At 41.6% G+C, this 20,106-nt stretch overlaps 3 protein-coding genes across 6 annotated transcripts in view; 2 read left to right on the forward strand and 1 right to left on the reverse strand.

The window, feature by feature from the left end:
- Positions 1 to 767: 767 nt before the first annotated feature.
- Positions 768 to 6,784, reverse strand: LRRC57 (leucine rich repeat containing 57). Of its 3 annotated transcripts, none has more exons than XM_074584679.1 (6): positions 6,649 to 6,784; positions 5,582 to 5,760; positions 4,244 to 4,379; positions 2,952 to 3,220; positions 2,303 to 2,488; positions 768 to 1,704 (listed from the first exon to the last, which is right to left on the reverse strand). In XM_074584679.1, exons 2-6 carry the CDS (start codon positions 5,663 to 5,665, stop codon positions 1,663 to 1,665), a joined length of 717 nt encoding a protein of 238 aa, XP_074440780.1. In that variant the 5' UTR covers positions 5,666 to 5,760; positions 6,649 to 6,784; the 3' UTR covers positions 768 to 1,662. The 3 variants fall into 3 exon arrangements, with proteins under 3 accessions (XP_074440780.1, XP_074440778.1, XP_074440779.1); XM_074584677.1 differs by having other exon boundaries at positions 6,542 to 6,675; XM_074584678.1 differs by lacking the exon at positions 6,649 to 6,784 and adding an exon at positions 6,424 to 6,622.
- Positions 6,701 to 11,565, forward strand: HAUS2 (HAUS augmin like complex subunit 2). Its single transcript, XM_074584676.1, has 6 exons — positions 6,701 to 6,955; positions 7,645 to 7,737; positions 9,073 to 9,142; positions 9,981 to 10,113; positions 10,766 to 10,874; positions 11,011 to 11,565. Exons 1-6 carry the CDS (start codon positions 6,701 to 6,703, stop codon positions 11,158 to 11,160), a joined length of 810 nt encoding a protein of 269 aa, XP_074440777.1. The 3' UTR covers positions 11,161 to 11,565.
- Positions 11,566 to 14,032: 2,467 nt separating this feature from the next.
- Positions 14,033 to 20,106, forward strand: part of STARD9 (StAR related lipid transfer domain containing 9) — a 114,606-nt gene continuing 108,532 nt past the window's right edge. For both annotated transcript variants that reach the window (XR_012586695.1, XM_074584681.1), the window contains exon 1: positions 14,033 to 14,175. Coding sequence is in view for 1 of the 2 variants with exons in the window: in XM_074584681.1 (XP_074440782.1) it covers positions 14,129 to 14,175 (47 nt within the window). In the remaining variant the exon portion in view is untranslated. The remainder of the gene's footprint in view (positions 14,176 to 20,106) is intronic.

Below are 20,106 nucleotides of genomic sequence, written 5' to 3' on the forward strand. Positions count from 1 at the left end.
GCTCTTAAAGCACTTGCCTAGTTATGTCTTGCAAAACAAAAGTGGCCTTGTAAACTGTTGTCAGCTACTTCTTACAGGAAGCTAGTAGTTTTTCCACAAAGTAACCCCTCAAAGGGGGGTTCTTAAGTAAAACTGGTTCCCTGTTTCATGATGGATCACATCCATCCTCTGAATAAGGAGATGATGTTCCTTAAAACACTCTTATAATAGGTATTACTATGTAAGATTTAAAGTAAGACAGCAACAGGGTCAGGGAACTGGCTACCTCTTCTGGCCATCTTACAAAAGAATGATGTATCACTACTCTTAATTTCAGTGGTTACATTGAGGAAAGAGATTGGCACAGAGGTTACTTCATTTTTCTTAACTGCAGATGGCATAAGACATTGAATACATTTAATGATTACACCAGCAACTTTAAGGAGCTTGATGTCCAAATGCCTTTCCTGTCTCATGCAGGAAAGCTTAACTATAGAACAGTAGTTAACATAAGACAGTCTCACTAGAAGTAGATGCCTCCATGCTTATCTGGCCAAGAAGCATACTTAGTACAGCTCCCACTTCACTGTTTCAAGCGTGCAGTACCTATTAACTGAATTGCTACCAAAGTGTTGACATATTCAAATCCTCTGTATTCTCAAAGCAGTTGAAGCATAGCTGTTACCAACAACTGACAGAACCAAGTACCAAAGTGATGGCTTTCAGTGATAGCTTGGTACTACCTGTAAAAGTGACAACAGCAGCAGTCATGCCAAATAAACTTGAACTGATTTTTTGAAAATTATTTACTAAAATAAACAAGTACATTTTCCTTTTCAGTATAAGTTACATAATTGCATACATTTTTAGCTCTTTCTAGGTGCTTTTGGTAATAAGGCTGCAGCAGTAAGCTGACAACTAAAGCTTTCAGCATTGCTCTGTACACATGGAGTCAGTGCAAGGATATTTTGTTTTCCAGCAATATCCATTTTTACTGAATGTGTTGAAGATGAACCTAATTTTTATTTGATACAGCTCAAGCAGAAGTGGACTGTAGTGCAATTCTTGCTTATGGGAAAAGAAAGCCCGTACAGTAAAATATTAATGAAGGATGCTCAAATCATGATTTGTTTACTAGAAGCAATTAATAGAACACTTAACTTAGCCACAACTATTTGTGCTTCATAAAAAACTTATACAGGTTATAAACTAAAACCTCATCTTTAAAAGTTCTTTTCTGTAGAATAGTGCTTACTGCAAGACAGACAATGCTTCAGATCTGCTTTGGTGGCAGAACTTCCATATGCTATCACAGAAAAATGTTTCCAGAAGAAATAATCCTCTTACAAATCAACAGCCAGCTTCCTAACAAAAGGGAATGGCAACTTTGAAACACTCATTCCCCTTCTCTGTGAAAGAACAAGCCCTGACAAAGGAGAACATGTATTGTGTTAAAAGCTATAGTGGCACAAAAATCAAAACTGGCCCCTGGGAAGGTTCATCAGTTCAATACCCATGTTCTCTAGTTCAAGTTTATTCCATGTGGCCTTAACAGACCGTATCAGACTAGGAGAGGAGGAGTACTCTGATCATCTACCTTCATCAGTCTTGGCTTAAGTCAGTGAAGCAGGTGCTTCAGTCACTAACTCTTCTTACTGGGAATACAGAGGGTCAGAATAACGATCATGCAAACTTCTTCTTTGTAGCTGTAAATCGTTCCATGTACTACAAAGAAAGCCAAAAAAAAAAATATCTAAGATTCAGAAATTAATACAAGATTCATTACTGTTCAAAGCAGCTAAGCTTCTGCTCTCAGACTCAAAACCATTCTGCATCTAAAGCTTATTTTCAGTTCCCAGACATAACCATTAGAGCTTTAATTTCAAACAAACAAAAAAACCCCAAAATTTTTTCTGCCATTTGCTGTAATTCAGATTAATGTTCTAGAAAGTCCTCACAGTGCTTAACAATCAAATCTCAAGTATTCAGGATGAACTAATGTTAAACAGTTAAGAAAGCTGCATAATAGGAAGCATCTATTATTTGTCCGATTCAAGTGAAGACACGCACCTGTTATTAGCTACCCTTCAAAAGATGCTGATGAAAGAGCACTGATCCCAAATCCTATGAGAAAGTTAATCTTTGAAGAGCCCTTGAAATTCTTTTCAGAGGTTAGTTACGAATCCAGTACCAGTAACAATACCAACAGACTGTGCTTTAATTCACCAGCATAAAAGTTTCGTATTCTGAGGAAGTACTGGCTAAGGACTTCACTAGAAGCTTCTTTAGAGAGAGACACAAAAAAACCAAACAAAACACAAACCTTGTCGTAACCTTCCAGTTCTCTGAGTTTCTTGATTTCAAAGAGGTTGCCTTCTACTGCAAGCAGTGAGATCTGGGAATCGCTGAGGATACTTTGAGGAAGCATGCTGAGTTCTAGACAGTTTTCTTCTAAACGCAAGACTTTGAGGCGTGGACAGTGGGAGATCTGCACTGAGATCTGGGAAATCTGTCAGAAATAAAAACCACAGAGAAATAGGATTAAAACGTTAGAGATCCATGATTACATAAAGTGATGTGTTTCAGACTAATATGAAACAATTACCATGTTGTAAATACAAACTACATTAACAGTAACTACTTAACAATGCATAAGCAACAATAATAATGATCAAAAATCCCAAGTAACTTTTTTTTTTCCTTCCATGATGACAGGCAACCTACACTTCTGTTTGTCAGATTCCTACTCAAGAACCGTTCAAATAATTTTCTGTATGACTAAATTCAGGATTTGTTAGTTAGTCAAATCAGGCAGTTGGATGTTATCAGTACATAAATTCTAGTTACGATCCCTCATTTCTGTTGTGTCCAGGAGATGTCTTTTAGCTATGAAGTTTTGATGGTCTCAGCTTATGTTCTGTGGATGTTCTAAGTCCTAAATCCACATGCCCATAATATCTCAGTTACCAGACCTGATTCTGATTCAAATTGAGTTCGATAGCCTGCAATTCTCCCACAGTGTCGGGCACATTTTGGATCTGGTTTTTGGAAAGATCTACCACATCCAAGTGGCGAAGACCAGAGAGTTGTGTAGGCACAGTCCGAAGCTGGTTTCCAGAAAGGCTCAGGGTTTTGAGAGCTGAAAGTTGTCCAAACGCAGCCGGTAGCTGCCTCAAGTGATTGCCATTCAAGTGTAGTGTTTCCAGTTTTTTCAGTTTACACAGCTCCTCAGGTAAAGCAGCTAGAAATAAATGACAGAACAAAGAGATGACCTAAACAAAGAGCAGTAAACGTTCATACTCTTTAATTCAAATAAGCTTCTGCATCGAAAACAGTGCTATATTACAGTAATTTCTCACAGGATTCCTCCCCATTTTCCCATGAAGGCACAGATCCCTGCACAGAAGCTTAAGCCCACTGACAGCATGTGCTTTGTATATATCTTCCACAAATAAAAAATTATCTGCAGACAAGGGATACCTTCAAATCACAGGCTGAAAACACTGCTCTAAGAGGATTTTAGCCTATCAGTTACACTCCTTACTAACCACTTTGCCACTGTATTCTGTGACATTTGAAATACTACACAATTCACAGCTTCAGGTCTGCTGCAGCCCTTTAAAGGTATTACACAACCCACGCGAAAGTCAGTTCTCAGGTAATTCATACCATATCATACCAGCATATAAACCTCACCAAGTAAGCTCTGCTGGCATTTATTCACCCCTCATTCTACCTACGCAAGTGTATAACCTGTAGCACTCCTGAGTTGCACTACAGAGTCAGAGAGGTTTGTAAATTACACTTGTTTTTCAAAAAGGCAGATAATACACAATTAACACATAAAAAAGTTAGTTTCTTCACCTCATCCTAATTTTTCCTTAAACTTGGAAGTTTGCCCATTACCATTGAATGGCCAGCAACTTTTTCTGCAGATCATCTTCATTACCTGTTCTCTATGCAAGTACTAAACCACCTGACACTGTTAAACCTTCTGATCAGACAAGTCACGGCACAGAAATGTTACAGTTTTAAGTACTTACGTGTCATTGTAAAACTGATAATACAACTAAGTTGGCAACTAGTTTTGAAGAATTTATGGGTTTGGGGTTTTTTCCTGTATACGAATTCCAAAGATTTCAGTTTAGGTGACTAAACTCCCCATTTACATCCTGTGAGAGTTAAATCATTAAATTTAGCTTCTGATCAGAGAAGTCAGGTTATTAATTTAGAAATCTGTGGAGATATTAATTAGCAGGCATACTCAGTTTGTTGTTGTTTAGAACAAGGCTCTTCAAAAAGGAAAATTTTCCAATGAGTGGTGGCAAGAGCTCTATTTTGTTGTTCGACAAGTCTATTGTCCTTAAGTTGCTTGTTAGCTTCTGCAGATCTTCAGGAAACTGCGTGGGAAGAAAAAAGATACAGCATTTAAATAGTTGATACAACTCTGAACATTCAAGTTACACAGCTTAAAATTTTAATTGAAATTTGTATCACTATTACATACTGTCATATGTGTCACAATGTCCAATCACCACAGTGTGCAACTAAGTTGGAAAATTTGCTTAATACATATTTTTTTAAATATTTTTTCATCTGAGGAAGGGAAAAGGGATATAAAGGAGACAGTCTAACATCTAGGAAGAGTAGTTTTTAAGCCAAATAATTTAAATTAAAAAGGGAGAAGGAAGCATACCATGACAGGAGCTCATTTATGTTTTAGTCCTCTTGTATGTTTCTCTTAAACGTGCCTGTCATTTAAAAATATTCTACAGCTAGTTAACAACTCTGTATTTTAGCAGAGTAGGATTGGGAAATCTTTCTCTTGCTTCCTTTTTAAATAATTATGAAAACCATTTTCTTTATTCTTATTTACATCCTGTACCACTTTAATCTGCACTTGGCACCGAGCTGAAAAAAAGAAAAAACTGACAATCACCATCAGCGAGTCCTGATCAATAGGACAGTAGTTTTGATTCTCCTTTGGTTTGGCAAAGGAAAAGGGAGGAGAGAAGGTAGGACAGTGGAAGAAGATACTTTAGAAAAGTCTTGGAAAATTACTGCAATATAGAGTTACTTTGGCTATCCTGTGAATTGTTACTCGACTTATGGTTCCAGGACATTCTGTGTTTTTCTGCAGTTAAGTCAAAGTCAAGACAATTTCCGATATAATAAACTTCAAGATGCTTGCAGCCCAGTGAACAGCCTGTACAGACTATTCATATGACAACAATTAAATACAGCATATCTAAACGTGACAAACTGTGGAATATCTTTCTAAGTAACAATACAGTTGTAAAATTTACTTTTCTCCCTCAAGTTTTCAGCCTTTTTTTAAAAAGGCACATCACACACATGCACTCTAAAGCATAAGCTCATAGGCATACAAGAACCCTGACAGATAAATCCTCAATCACAAAAAAGTGCAAACAAAGTTCTGCTCTGTGAAAAGGAAAAAAAACTAATTCTTGAAATAATATTATCCATCGCTATTTATAAGAAATACATGCATGTAGTGCATTATGACAATCAAGTGGGAACTTCTCTCCAAAAGTGTCAGTCATGCACACACAAAGCCACATTTCCACTAGAGTTACATTACCTCTGCAAGTCCCTTTCCTGTTAGCTGAAACACACCAGTTTTCTGTGCTGTCTCCAGGTGGGCTTTTAATGCACTATTTCCCATCTTAACAGTCCTCTGTCAAGCGTACAGAGTTGGACTGAGTGTCTCAGCCAGTTTCTCTCAGTTATTCTTCACTAGAGAACCACAATCCGAAGTCTCTGTGATAATGCAAACGTAAAAAGTCATTTTATGTCTACCGTCTTCAACACAAGCATTTCAACATACTGAACTGTTTCACTGCTGCGTTTTCATTTCCCTCATAACTAAAATCTAGAACTTAAAAGATTTACCTAGCTTGAGGTGCCTTCATTATAGTAGTTTAAATACTGACATGATGCAATGGGTGGAGTTAAAACTAAGTGTAAAAATTGTATACTTCCCACATTTCACCTCTTTCAGGGCCCAGTAATGCACAGAGATTCTCCATGGAGACTGGCCGTGATTTTAGCGGCATCTACCAGCACTGAGCTGCTGTCAGTACTACAGTTTTCTTCGCTTTTTTGGGAAACATTTGTTTCATTTAGAGACCGAACACCTTTGCTGCGTCTCTAGATGCAGCCATTCGACATCCATCTCCCGTAACCCCAGCAGGGTTTAATCCCCAGGACAAACGAGGCCGGGTTACAGGCCGGAGGATTAGCCTCAGGTTTGTAGCCGGGAGGTGGGGAATAAACCCTAATACAGCGTACAAATACCCGGGACGAGGAGCCCAAGACAAGCAGCACTCCCTGCCACGACGGCCAGAAGCGGCGCAGCAGGACCCTCGGCAAGGGGCCAAGCCAGCCATGACCCGCTTACAGGCCCCGGTCCCCCCGCCTCACCTCCGCCCCGGGTGCTGCAGTTCCACCGGGGCCGCTTCACCCTCGTCCCAGCCCCGCAGTGAGCCCCGGCGGAGGCAGCCAGGCGCAGCCAGGCCCGGCCCGGCCCGGCCCAACCCACCTGTACAGGCACCGCACGCCGAGGCTCCGCGGTGGCGGAACCCCCCCGGCACCGTCCCCCCTGCTCCGCCTCCGCCCTTCCACAACGGACGCTCCAAGAACCCTTACCGGCTCCCCCGGAACCGGACGCGCGTCGACCGCTTTTCCTGTCACGCCCAACATGGCAGCCGCCGGTCAGTCGGTAAAGGGCGCCGCCAAGTCCCTGAGCTTACAGGCCCTGTGGAGCGCTAGAGCTGACAAGGAAGAAGAGGCGGCAGGGGCCGCCGCCAGCGGTGGGCTCCTGGAGCTGTGGCGGGAGCAAGGCGCGGAGGAGAGTGATGCTGCCGCCGTCTGCTCTAGGCCCTGGGAGCCGGGGCAGCCCACGGCGGCGGCCGCCCTGCTGGCGCGGTGCCTGGCGGCGGGCGCCGTGAGCCAGGTAACGGCCCGGGAGCGGGCCGCGGCCGCGCGAGATGGCGGGGGAAGCAGCAGCGTAACAAAAAAGTACCTGCGGGTGAAGGTTCGGGGCGGCCGCGGCTGAGGCGCTGCGGTCGCGGGTCTCCTCATCCCTCCGTGCCCGGCCTTCGGGTGCCGGTGCCCTGCCCGCAGGTGCGGGGCTGCGCACTCCGTCTGCAGGTTAACGGACCCCTGCCTTGGTGTCCCCTCCGCTAAAGCCCCGGCGGCCTGTCCTGGAATAAAAGTGCTAAACCCTGTCACTGTTTGCATAAGTGCTTGCTAATTTGAAGTTTTCCCTTTTATCGTGGGGTCTCTGACGGTTTTGGCTGGTGGCTGCTTTCCTCACTAGGAATAACCCAACCTGCTGCTGTGTACGTTTCTGGAAGGTAGACAGGAGGGTTTTTTGATGCCCTCTCCTGTGTTTCAGCAGCAGCAGCAAGCTGGTGGTGTTGAGAGTGCTCTCCCATTGCCTTTCATGAAATTTCATTTTCACTTGCATTCATCTTCCCCCAATAACGCATGTATTTTATGAGTTGTTCAGGTGAAACTTACTGTATTGCATAGTACAAAATATTAATGGATACTTTAGACTATTAAAAGCTAATCTGGAGAATTTGCCTGATTATGTTCTTGCTGCTGCCTGCATTTCTTACTGCTGTTTTCCTTTCACAGGAGACATTGGATTTAACCAACAGAAAAGACCCGTGCTTTGTGAAATTCTCAGAGATCGAAAAAATAGCAAACATGCAAGCTGAAATCAATGAGGTACAGCCTTTACTGTTGTCAATATACACTCAACGTTTCAATACTGAGAGATAATACGTGGCACCTGATGGGATATCAGACTGCAATGTGCTCATTTCATGATTTGTTGGGGGGTTTTTATCAATTTAGCCATTTAACAGCTGACACTTTTTCCCCAGTGCACTGAGTTGTCATAAAGAAAAGTGCAAAATCATGAAACAAAAAGTTTCAGTATAGCTGGAAAGACACAGCAGCCTGCATCTTTGACTGAAGTGTTGTTACCTGAAGTTTTCTGAAGAAACGGAAGAACAAATAAGAGTTTCTAATTGACTTACATTCACAAAAATGTGTTTCTGTATATGCAACTAGACCATTTATTTTATTGGTCAGCAATAGGTAACTTCAGTCGTTTCCTACTGCTTGAATTGGCTGTTGGCTTGTGTTTTATGATGATATTTTCTGAGCATCAGAAAACTGTACAAAACCGAAAAACTGGCACAAACCCCATGTTTATTAAATTATGCAATATGGGCTCCAGCAGCTACAAAGTCTTACTGTAAGGCAGTGTGACAAATCACCATTTGCTTTTTTGGAGAATGAGTTAACTGACATCCTGTATTCATGGGTAGAAGGAACAAACAGTTTCCAGCTCCCAGTAAGGTGGCTACTTAGTCTCCTTTGCTGGAAGGTTTCACATGCAAAGTACTCTGAAAATTTTCACTATCCTGTGAGTGAAGCAGGTGTATTTTTGTCCTCCCAGTGATCAAGAAAAGTAAAGCAACAGTTCTCTGTGTGTTTGGAGAGACTGATGTGTCATCCTCTTCTGTACTTTACTCATCTTCTCTTGTCTATCCAGAAATGACTGCATCTCTTTCAGCCACAGGAAGGTACCTGCTCTTGTGCTGGTTTATCATTGGCAAGAAGTAAAATTAGGGGGTTCACCTGAGAGAGCTTCTCCCTCAGCTGAAAAAACACAAACCAGTCTTTGCCAGAAGATGATGACTTGGGGCTGAGAGGTTCTTTAGTGGAATATACACTATGAAACTGCTTTGTAGGAGGTGTAAGTTTCTGTGTTTTAGGAATGAATTGCAGGATCTGTCTTTTCCAGACCAAATTTGCAATAACTCACTATTTTTAAACAGTCTTTTCCTATTGACCAAAAAAGCCCCACCTAGTAGTAGAAACACTCGAGAGAGCGTGGTAGCATGCTCTCATGCAAATACTCTTTCACATGTGTGCTCTCCCCCATCCTCCTGCTTTCTCCCTTTCTACTTACTCCACCGCCTCAAGAGGGTCAACGATATTTGGGTAATTACATTAAAAATTTATTTTCATTTGTGGATGTTATTGTTGTAGAAGAAACTGAAAACTGAAATTCTGCAGTTGGAGCAGGAGACAGCAGACATTGCTCACCCTTTTTACTTAGGTAAGTGCTGTTGTACCTTAGAAGAACCAAGAGTGTTAAATGACTTTATCAGCAGATTAATGTTTCACTTAAGTACGTGACAATTCTAGACGTTATTGCAGCTGTCTCCACGGGCTAGCTTGCTAGAGGTGGCAGGTGTTTTATTAGCCCCTAAAGAATGCTTCTGTACTATTTGAACTTGCACTCTCCGCTGTCTCAGGAGAAGCTCCCTGTGTAACTCATTCTCCAGAAAAGTTTTTTGTGTGTGGTCAGCTCCCCAGGATCAGTTGGAGCATCAGGAGTTCTGGGATCATCAGTGACCTGATTTGCTTCCCTTGACTTGTGTGCTACTTTGCTGCTTTTCCAGTAATTCAGTGTTATTTCTGCTGCATCTGTATGCCCCTAAAATTGCTTGAATTTTTATTTTAGTATTTTGGGAGCATATATATTCATTTCTTTATTACTGCACGCTTTTCCCACTATGATTTGATGGATGCTTAAAAACATTCTAGCTTGCTACCACTGTGTTAGGCTAGTGAAATATATTGTAATACTTCAATGCTGTGATATAGTTTAAGAAGTTGGTTTAATCTCAAAGACAGTTTACTTAAAACTATAGGTGATGTAAAACGATTAACAAAGCTATATCTCTAAAAGTAGGTGTTATGACTTTGAGGTGCATGCTGATATTAAGTCCTATACGCTCCAACAAAAGTCATTCTGATGAATTATGTCATTCTTGAGTTTAAACTCTCCAGTGCAATAGATCAACGTTTTCTTTCTGTCGTGCTCTTTCTTTCTTTCTTTTGCTCTTGGTTTAGCAGGACAATAGTTTCAACTTTGCAATTTTATTTTATAGGCAAAAAATGTGAGATTTTGCAAGATATGAACAGACACTTGGAAGCAGTACTGAAAGAGAAGAGAACTCTTAGGAAGATGTTGATAAAGCCCAGATGTCAAGAGAGCCTGCCTATTGAGGCTACTTTCCACAAGTAGGCATATAGAAAATAATTGTTCTTGTTTGCATGAGTCCAAATTAATTTGAACTAATAGGCAGTAAAATTCGCTTGCTTTCATTCACTTTTCCATTGAGAAGAATAGAAATAAAAAGTGGTAGCAGAACCTCAGCTCAAAGCTAGTACTTTACTGATTGCTAAATTCAAGAAAGTTAGTGATGCGTATTCTTATGAATATTTGCTTAGCTTATTCGTCTTGTCTTTTGAAGACTACGGAGCAATTTGTAATGTATTGTTTTAAACAGCTGTGTTAAATGCTTGATTCATTATGCTTCTCCATAGGTAGGAATTGTTACTTTAGCATTTGGTGTCTGCTTTCCACTGTGACTTGCTCAGAATAAGCGTGTGAATGATTCCCAGACATGCATAGTACTTGTTTTAAAAATATAGTCCTTCTCAGGTTCTAAAAATCTAGTCCAGTTTCTAAAGAAGCACATGTTCACTTCTGTAATCCCGGCTGTACTTTGTCCTGAGAGTCATAAAAGAAGTGTAATTGCAAAGAAATTAATTAGATGGTTAAGAACCCAACTAAAACTGGAAGAGAGGACTAAGAAAACCCACGTGGGAAAGAAATAAGAGCTCATTGTTTTGCACAACTTCTGAGTAGGGGGCTTATTCTTGGTTACAGGTATGTAGTAGAGTTGTTGGCTGAGGCTGTGACTTTCATTGAGAACCTTGAAAGCCATTTGCAGACTGTAAGAAGCATCCCTCAGATACCAAACGTCATGAAGAGTATGGTGAGTAGCAAAAGAACGAAGCCTTCTGTCTCCCCAGCGTTAAGAATTCAATGCTGTTTTGTTGTTTAGGTTATTGTTACGTCTTGCTAGAATGACAGGATGTATAGAGGCGAAATCCAACTCTTTTCTGCTTCAGGGCACTGCTTTGAGAAAAACAGAGATGCTCGTGATGGAGTTGGAGGAACTGGCAGACCAAATATTGAAATGGAGCAAACTGCAGAAAGATGTGTGTTCTGACAGCATCTGCAATACTGCTGGACTGGACTTTGGCTTATCTTTAACCTGACAAATCATTTTCCTCAAATAGGATGCATATTCAAAGAACTACCTTTTTACAGTCTCCCATGAAAACTACAACATAGTTGTGCTTTAATCCAACAGGGACTTTGTAGGTAGTTTTATATTTCTGTTCTTACGTAACAGTTCTCCAACTAGTAAAAAAAAAAAAAGGACAGTAGCTCACAGAAGCAGTAGCTCACAGGAGGACAGACTACTGAGAAGACTGTTAAGGAGTTCCTTTTTGAAATAGTTGGACAGGATTCCCTTGGAGCCTATATCTTCAGTGCAAATTTGTTTTGATATTTCTCACGCACTTGCTATAGTGTCTATGTTCATTTTTATATGTGTTTTGATAATACACTGTGTTTTGTATGTCATTATAAAACTTCAATAAAAGCACTACATTTCAAGAGCTGAGGCTCTTGGTTTTTATTTTGTTACAAAATCCTGTAATTAAAAGAACAGTGCAAAGTCTTAGGTCCCAGTTTATACTTCCATAGGAGTTCCAACCAAGAAATTAAACAAGTTTTAAGTTACAATTTATTATGGCTATGATGTGGTTGTGTGGGAAAGCAGGGAGTGGATTCGGTGATATATGTCAGACTACTGATTTGCAAACCATGTTTCTATGATAGTGATAAATATATTCTTCAGTCTCTCCTTTTCTGTTGCTTGCCCTACCTTCAGTGCCCGCGCCCCCCTTAGGATAAAACTCATGTTCCATGAGTATGACTGACAATTTAGCAAAAGCATTGATAGTTCCACTTTGCAAGCTTAGCTACTTTTATGTCATGGAAAGACCTGTTGGTAAAATGTCAGTGGCAGGACATCTGTAAACCAGGACGGTTGGTTGTCTTTGCAGGATGTCCGGTTTTGTATTCAGGATACAGAGCAAACTGGAAGTGGTGCAGATGTATTCCTTTCTACTGTTGTATTGTTTATGTTATCTGAATTCTTCACATATCCAACCTGTTGATTTCAATTTCTGAAAATGAGTCCTTTATTTTTTGAAAGTAACCACTAGGTGGCTCGGTACCACACATTTCACTGTAGTTTATGAGATTCTTGCATAAAAACTTGAATTAAGGAAGAAATCTTTGGTTCTCTGTTGAGCACGCTCTGGTCTGACTGACTTGTAATTGGTCTACTCTATATTTGAAATTTTCTGAGAAACCCATTTTAATATTTGTAGACCACATCATTCTGAGTGTGATGACAAGGTGTACAGTTTAACAATTCTCTAGTATACTATGTCAGCGTAGATGATGTTCCTCTCTGCTGCTAGTTAAGAGGATAGAAACAATTTGGATTAACTCAAGCAGAACGTCAAGAGATAGGATCTGGGAATATAAAGCAGTGTTCGAGTCCCATAAACTCGAATGGAATCTTTGTGTGAGCACTTGCTATATGTCCTTGCAGGATTTGAGTCCAAAGTCCCCCATCACTGTCATTTCAGATGTGGAAATGAAGGTCTTCCACACAATTGCAGAGGAGCTGGCATTTTTACTGAAAATGCTTTGCACATTCTGTCAAACAGGCAGAAACAGAATCCAGGCTTCTGGAATCATCGTCCTGTGCATCTATCACAGGCTTAACCTCTCTCTCATTCTCTTACAGGGATGATTTAGGTCAGGCAAATTAAAGCTGTTGTAATTTAATGCTTCCAGAAGTAGGATGAAAACATTTCTAGTTAGTTTGTTTATTATAATTCCTTGAAGTGAAGACAAATATGTGTTTTTGCCATATCCCAAAGAATCCAGCATATTTTTTTCTTTCACTGTATCAGTTATTGGGGGTTGACTGTGGCGATGGGTTTAGCTAATACCATTTGCCACTGATGTACCAATTCATTCTTTAGTATGATTAAAGGGATAAATCTGTTGAAGTAAACAGTGATTCACAGCTTGTAGGTATTAATTTTAGTAGCTCTGTGGTGGGTCCAAGGGACCCATCCCATACTTCACTCTGGAAGGTTTCTGTATTGTGGTATCTCTTTTATTTAGATTTAATGTTTCTGGAGCTTAAGGCAAATTGTCTCATGAGGAGAACTATACTTAAAGTACAAATAAATAGTACAGTTAAAAGGCAGTTTAAACAAAAGTTGTTTAAATGGACTGTAAAAGGCTCGTATATGATATTCAGATACAGCTCAGTTTCTCATATATTGAAATGCAAAACAAGAAAATTCCAGTTAAAAATGAGCAATGACATTGGCAAAAAAACAGGAATTGTGTCTTGAGCCTGGCATCTTGTTTACGTGGGCAGCCAACGCTGCTTGCTCTCACATCTTCACAGCAACGGCAGTAGCTGACAGGGACAATATTCTAAAAGCAATTTTTAAAAAAAACTTTTGGTGGTTTTTATATTACTCCGAGTGCAAAACCTTCATCGAAGTTTTGCATTGATTTCCATTACAGTTCTTCGGAAGTTTCAAAGTTTAATTTTACACAATAAACACAAGCCTCCTGAAGACTGGAGGTTTTCAAAGGAATTTTAAACACTTGAGAGCTTTCCTTTAGGCTAGTGAGGAAGGGGTACTTACCTTCCTTCAATTACTGTCAAATTAATTAAACGTGGAGCGCATCGCACTTTAAACAGGGCTGGTTTTCTGGGCGCCGGCACGTTACTCGGAGAAGAAACGCGATTGGGATTATAAAACTGACAAGTTTTTTACTTCTGAAACCCAGTTGTTTTCCCTTGGCTCGGGGGGGGGGGGGGCTGTCCCTCAGCGAGTGTCCCCACGGCAGCGCCCGCCTCACCGCACGGTCGCCATCCGGCCTCTCCCCGAAGCCCCCCCTCTCCGCCGAGGGAGGTTTCCTTCCTCCCTCCCGCCCCCGCGGCGGCTGTCCGGGTCTTCCCGCCCTCCCCCCCTCCCCTCCGGGGCGGCTCCGCTCCTCCCTCTCCCTCCCCCACCCCTCCCCGGGCCCTGGGCCGCCGCGATGCGGGGCCGGGGCTGCTGGGCGTGAAGGCGAGCCATGGCGAACGTCAAGGTGGCCGTGCGGGTCCGGCCTCTGAGCAAAAGGTGAGGGGACGGACGGACGGACGGACGGGGAGGTGCCGGTCGCCGCGGGGCGGCTGGCAGGGGTGATGGGGTGCCGCTGGTCCCGTCAGCGGGGACGGGGAGAGGGTCGCCGCTGCGGGGGGGGCTTAGCTGGGGCTGAGGGAGGGACAGCAGGCGCTGGAGAGCTTCGGGGTAAGGCGGGAGTTGCGGCGGGACTCCTGTCTCCGGGTCACTGCATGGCTTGGGAAGTTTTCCCGGAAAAGTCACCCGCTGGAGCTGTTAGGCTGAACTTCCCTCTTCCTGAGCTCCCCAAAATAGGACAGTTGTCACCCAGTGTCAGGGAATCGTCCCTTCCCCTTCTGTTGTTGCTGGTTTTTCCAGCGGGAGGCAGAGCCGGATATTCCCATTGTGGCTCAGCTCCGCTCCTTCCCCGGCTTGCTTGGCTCCAATAGAAATCCCAAAAGCTCAATGAGAGGGCTTGAAGACAACTCCCACAAACAAGAAGATGCCGTAGCACAAATGCTCTGGTGTTGTTTGAATATAATACACAACTAAAACCTTGCAGACTTTGGAAATTCGGAGAGGAAAGCAAAGAGAAAAAGCAAGCAGCCAAAATTTCAGTGGCTGGTAATCTACTTCTCCTGTGTGAGAAATGCTACGGCAGTTCAGGCAGAAATGGTTTGAAATGTGGTATGAGCTCTGAGGGACAGTCTTTGATTTGATGCTGACTTTCTGTTTAGCACCAGTCCCTTGCGTTGTCTTCCAAATGCGTTTACTTCTGTGATAAATAACTCTTTCATTTAGTAGAGAAAATTATTCTTGAAGAGTTGCCCAGACAGAAAATTAGCCTAGTCATTTAGCCAGCAGTATACTATACATTTTGTACTCTTAAGTTCTTATTTGTCTATGGATTATTTTTTTTTTAATAAAAGACACCAGAGTGTGTTGAATAAAATAGAAAAACCCACCCAAACCAAACCTGATAGTCTTAATAGAAAAGGGAAAGGTGGAAAGTAATTTACAGGCTTTCGATATATTTTACCTTTAACTCAAAGCTAACTGATTTAAACAATACCCTGTCCATAATTTAATCTGAAACCATCTTTGGATAATATAGTTCTGATCTGTTGTACAGCTATGAATAGAACAGATTTTAATACATACTGGCATATTGTAAGAAGAGTTGCAGCACTGAAGTAAGCTAAGATTAATCTTTCATTGCTTAGTGTTTACTTTAGTGTTGGAGAAACTATTTGGTTTTTATTCTCTTCCGTATTGTTAGTCATTCTTAGCGTTTACTGGTTAAAGAAATTGCCACTATACTCTCTATAAATAAAAAGCAGTATTCAAGTGCTAAGTATGAACATTAAATGACAATTTGGTAATGATACCACAGGACCCTTTTGCTTCAGTCTTGTGGAGTTCCCTGGAGACTGAAAGTATTTAAAAGCCTGACTTGGCGATGTATTTCATTGTGCAGTCAATGACATATTTGTTTCTCCCACAATAGCATTTGGCTGCCTATTTGCAATTACCTGGTGGACTTAGTAGGGTCTCCTGTAGACATAAGTTAAAATGAGTGTTTCTTAGCAGTTGGGGAAGAGAGGCCCAAGACTGAATTGGCAGGAGTGTAATCTTCCTTCTCACCAGACCCTCCTTGGTGAGGAGCTTTGCACCACGTCTGTCTTAATGTTTTTTCCCCGATGGGTATCATTAAATAGTCCATAACAGTGCATATATCATGATAGCATTAAACAGCGCCTGTAACTCTGTCAGATAAGGTGTGATAAACAGGAAAACCTTTGATATAGTCGGCGTGGGCCAGCTATTTGGTAGGGAATGTAGTTTGGAGAGTAGGATCAAAAAGGTGGACAGCCTCCTGCATGTGGGAGAAGCTAATCTGGTGCTGAAGTAGAAATGTTTGTATGAAGGTGAGAGTGGAAACCCAAGGGGTTGTGCGGGAAGAGACTTAAGTAATTTCCACCTGCTCAACCCGTGGCAGTGTAAGTGATGAGATGGGGAGGCAGAGACCAGTCTTGTATTTGACCCCAAAGGCAGTAGGCCATTTGTTCCTTGTGCTGTGTTGCCACAGCTGAGGTCAGCAAAAGCATTTCAAGATGGATTCTTGTATTTCATAAATGGTAAGGGGAAGTGACAGGATATTCTCTGTGAAGGCTCTGACGTGAGAACTTGCTTTCTAGCCTTGACCAATATTGTCCAAATGTAACGACTTCGGGGCAAATACCAAATATATGAAGGCTTAAAGTAACCTTGATAAGCATTGATAGGACTAAAGCTCTCAGTGAGGATAAAGGCCTGCTCTTTCTATTCCAGCTTCTTGTACCACTTCCATGTTGTGGTCACACAAACCTCTCGCCCTCTCTATACGCACACCCTGTGATTGCCTCCAACAGGTACCCATGCTGCCAGAGCTCCTGGGATCTCTCAGGTGCTTTGAAAAGAAAAACTTTCTGCAGAAAAATTTCAATTCAACTGGATCGAAGTATTGTAATGTGTACAATTGCAGTTCCAGCCAAAAATATTAAGCTTTGCTTTTTAAGAGTCCCCAAAATTGTAAAGTTGCAGGCAAAGGTTAGAACTAGAGGGTTAGTTGGTTGTTTCTAGACTACCATACAAACTTTACTTGCTTATTGCTTCTTTTCATTTAATTTACAATGGCAGATGAATGTTGGATTTGCATCTTAAAATTTACAGAATATTCAGATGTTAAAAGATGTTAATACAGAAGTTCATAAAATCCTTCTTTCTGTTTAAAGTTTCCATTTTTTTATAAACCATATTAATCACATCTGCTACGCGTTATTTAGCATAAGGCAAAGAGTGGTCTTTTTGTTCTGTGCCTGTTCGGCGCCCATCACAATGCATTCTTTGACAGCGAGCTCCTATGCACAAATAATCCCTGATAGTTATAAAGTGAGTACAGTTATACAGAATGCAGAAATTTTTCCCTTGCCTAAACTTTAAATAGCTTGTAGCCAATGTTCTTCATAATGCCATCAGTCATTCTGGAACAGACTAAATTTTTTTTTTTTTTCACCAAAACATTGTCCGGGCAGTAAATTACCTCAGATGTGTGTTCCCTGGAGTGACATTGCTTTAAAAAAGTCTTTATTACACATTTACTATAATACATACTAAAAAAGATTTATTACTTTGTGGTTACATGGATACTTGTTCTGTGTAAATACATTTCCCCCTCAGTATGAAATATAGAAGCTTGAATGGGTGCTATAAATTGACTATAGCGATAGGTAATAATCAGGTATTAAATAGGAGCCAGGAACTGATGAAATTCCTTTATGGTTTATTTCCAGTCATCTTAATGCTTGGTCTATTAGATATTAGACTTTTGTAAGGAAAGTGTAATGTTATTTTTGGCTGTCATTCAGACGCTGTTGATGGAAACACTTTCAATGCTAGCACGTAACTATGTGAACTAGGAATGTTGTTTCTTTTTCTTTCTTGAGGTCTGCCGTGGAGTACGCCAACACCGCGGGCTGCAGTGTGGTGCTGTGATAGCAGATCTGGCCCTCCAGACCTGGAAATAGTGCGACTGGCTGAGAAAGAGGGTACATTACCCTTCAAGCATTTCAGTGCTGCATCTAGGGCTCTCCTTGCACCTGGGTAGCTCACTTAAAGCCATGTTAGCTGTTTGTATGCTGCAGAAACACCTGCAGCGTTTGGCATGTGCTTTTACTACTTACGTGGGCCAGCAGAAACCGATGCCAGTTTTTATATGCTGCTGGATTCAAAAATGTTTGTCCCTGTGGTATCCCAAGACAATTCTAGTGCCTGGTTGTGGCTGCTGATTGCTCTGACGGTGGATCTCACCCCTGTGTTGTATGAGAGGAGGAAGGGGGGGCTGTGTTTGTGCACGGGAGCCCCCCTGGGAGGGGAGCCGTCATTGTTTCCAGGACAGTATGGTTGGGGCCAGGATGGAGCACAGCTGCCTTGTGCCTTTTCCTCCACGATCCACTTCTGCTGCAGCTTCTGCTCTGCATCCAGCTGTCTCAGTTCACTCGTGCATACCCAGGACGTATTCCCTTGTGACAGTGTAGCTTGAGAGCCACTACCTGAGTAGTCTTAAGGATGGGAAAGAGGGATTTTAAAAAACAGAGCTCTACACCACAATGAAAAGCCTCATGCGTTACTATAGCATTCTCTTTTTAGCATGTGCCAGTGACTAGAAGACATTGCATTCCTTCACGGATTGTGGATTGAGGCCTGGGTAAAATCATTCACAGCAAGTTTGTTTAATTGAATTGTAAAATTATAGTGGTGGTAGTTAAAAACTTGGCACTAGGGCATGGAAGTTGCCCTGTGATGCTTTTTGAGAGTTTAAAGTACTTTGCTGGGCCCTGAAGTTTGGGAGATACTTGTGCAGGACCGACTAAAGCAGAAGACATATTCTGCTGTTGAAAATATCCTTTCTGCTTTTCAGTTGCCTCTGTGGCCTGGAAAAGGAGGGACTGGCACGGAACTCTTATTTGAAAGGGTCTTTTCTGGTGTCTTTAATAACTCACAAATGAACTCTCCCATCCTCTGTGAACCTTGTAGACATGTCACCTGGAAGAGTTGCTAAACAGATTAATTAACCCAAAAACTGCCCTCAGCCTTTTTCTGCTTTGCCTGCTTTCCAAGATGTAGCTTGAAGCCTCCTGGCCAGCTGTCTGTTTCCCAATCCCCTCAGGAGTCCCTGAGCCTGTCCTCCACACTCTGGCAAATGAGAGCGTCAAAGAAACGCCTGTGTAGTTCCAAGCAGCAAAGAGGAACTGCACTCACAGCTGTGCAGGTGTTTGCTACCACGGTCTGAGCTCAGCGGTTGTTTTCCTCATTACTGCTGCCCTTCTAACGGCCTTCCTGGGGTGCAGCAGGTGGGAGAGTTAAGTTTGAGCTCCTAAGGACAGGGGTGATGGATGTGACCAAGTCCAAGGCTGGGAGGGAATTGTCTCCAGTAGTACGGAAAGTTTCTCACTTACAGTTTGCAGAAACATGCCTGGTGTGTCAGGCGAACCTGGGCAGTGTGTTGAGCATAGTGGCAGGGAGTGGGTAACGGAGGAGCTCAGCTGATCAGTGCATTATGACGTAAACACGTAAAATTTCATTTCTATTGAAAGTGAAAGTTAATGGAGAAGTTATGGAAAAATAAAATTAATTTAAAAATCATTCTGGAAATTATGAAAAGTAAATCACTGTTGGTTTGGGCTGGGTACGCCTTTATTAATCTGCTGCGAGATCAGCTTTGTTAAATAGTCTCCGTGCTGTGGTCCGCCTCCTTTGTTCTTCCTAATCACATTGTGGTAAGTACAAGGAAGGATTATTTTGTAAGACTTGTTGCTGTTTTATAGACCATGCTATTAGCTATTTTGCATGCTTGCATATAACCACAAGAACTTAAGATAGAGCAATATAGCCTACTGCTGACAAGAGTGATAACTTGTAGCAACTCTTGTAGAAAACATTCCTTGAATCTTATGCATAACAGATGTTAAATGCTGTATCGAAGTAAAATTAAAGCAACGTCAGATTGGAGGCTATTGTTCTCCCTCTTACCCCCACCAAAGCAACTGTGATTGTTTTACTTATTCAAGCATATTCCTTTTAAAATGTTTATTCTTCACTAGTTGCTTAGTGCTGCCTTTTTTAAGCACTCTTTGAACCAGCCCTGTTCAGTTGTTGTTTCTCCGTCTTAAAACTTCACAATGCCACTGTTAAGAGGAATGTATTCTGGGGAAAGATAGCCATTGACGTTTAGGTTAACATTTCAAAAGCTTTTCCAATTATATTTAAAACAAAAACAAACAAAGCAAAAAAAACCCACGTGACCTTACTTTATTCAAACTGTTGTGATACGCTTCTTCAAATGTACTTCAGGCGAGTGTATGATGACGCAAGGTACTGGCATCATTAGTATTCATACAGTTTATTTTT

This window comes from Larus michahellis, chromosome 4, assembly GCF_964199755.1.
Source record: "Larus michahellis chromosome 4, bLarMic1.1, whole genome shotgun sequence".
Classification (NCBI taxonomy): domain Eukaryota; kingdom Metazoa; phylum Chordata; class Aves; order Charadriiformes; family Laridae; genus Larus; species Larus michahellis.

What these genes read in the sequence shown, in the direction of transcription:
- LRRC57 (XM_074584679.1), bottom strand. Translation starts at nt 5,665, where the DNA reads ATGGGAAATAGTGCATTAAAAGCCCACCTGGAGACAGCACAGAAAACT. An exon ending in CAGGAAAGGGACTTGCAGAG is followed by an intron (nt 4,380 to 5,581) that starts GTAATGTAACTC and finishes CTTCCCACGCAG; the next exon opens with TTTCCTGAAGATCTGCAGAA. An exon ending in AACTGGAAGGTTACGACAAG is followed by an intron (nt 1,705 to 2,302) that starts GTTTGTGTTTTG and finishes CTTTCTTTGTAG; the next exon opens with TACATGGAACGATTTACAGC.
- HAUS2 (XM_074584676.1), top strand. Translation starts at nt 6,701, where the DNA reads ATGGCAGCCGCCGGTCAGTCGGTAAAGGGCGCCGCCAAGTCCCTGAGC. An exon ending in TGCTCACCCTTTTTACTTAG is followed by an intron (nt 9,143 to 9,980) that starts GTAAGTGCTGTT and finishes TTTATTTTATAG; the next exon opens with GCAAAAAATGTGAGATTTTG. An exon ending in ATTGAGGCTACTTTCCACAA is followed by an intron (nt 10,114 to 10,765) that starts GTAGGCATATAG and finishes TCTTGGTTACAG; the next exon opens with GTATGTAGTAGAGTTGTTGG.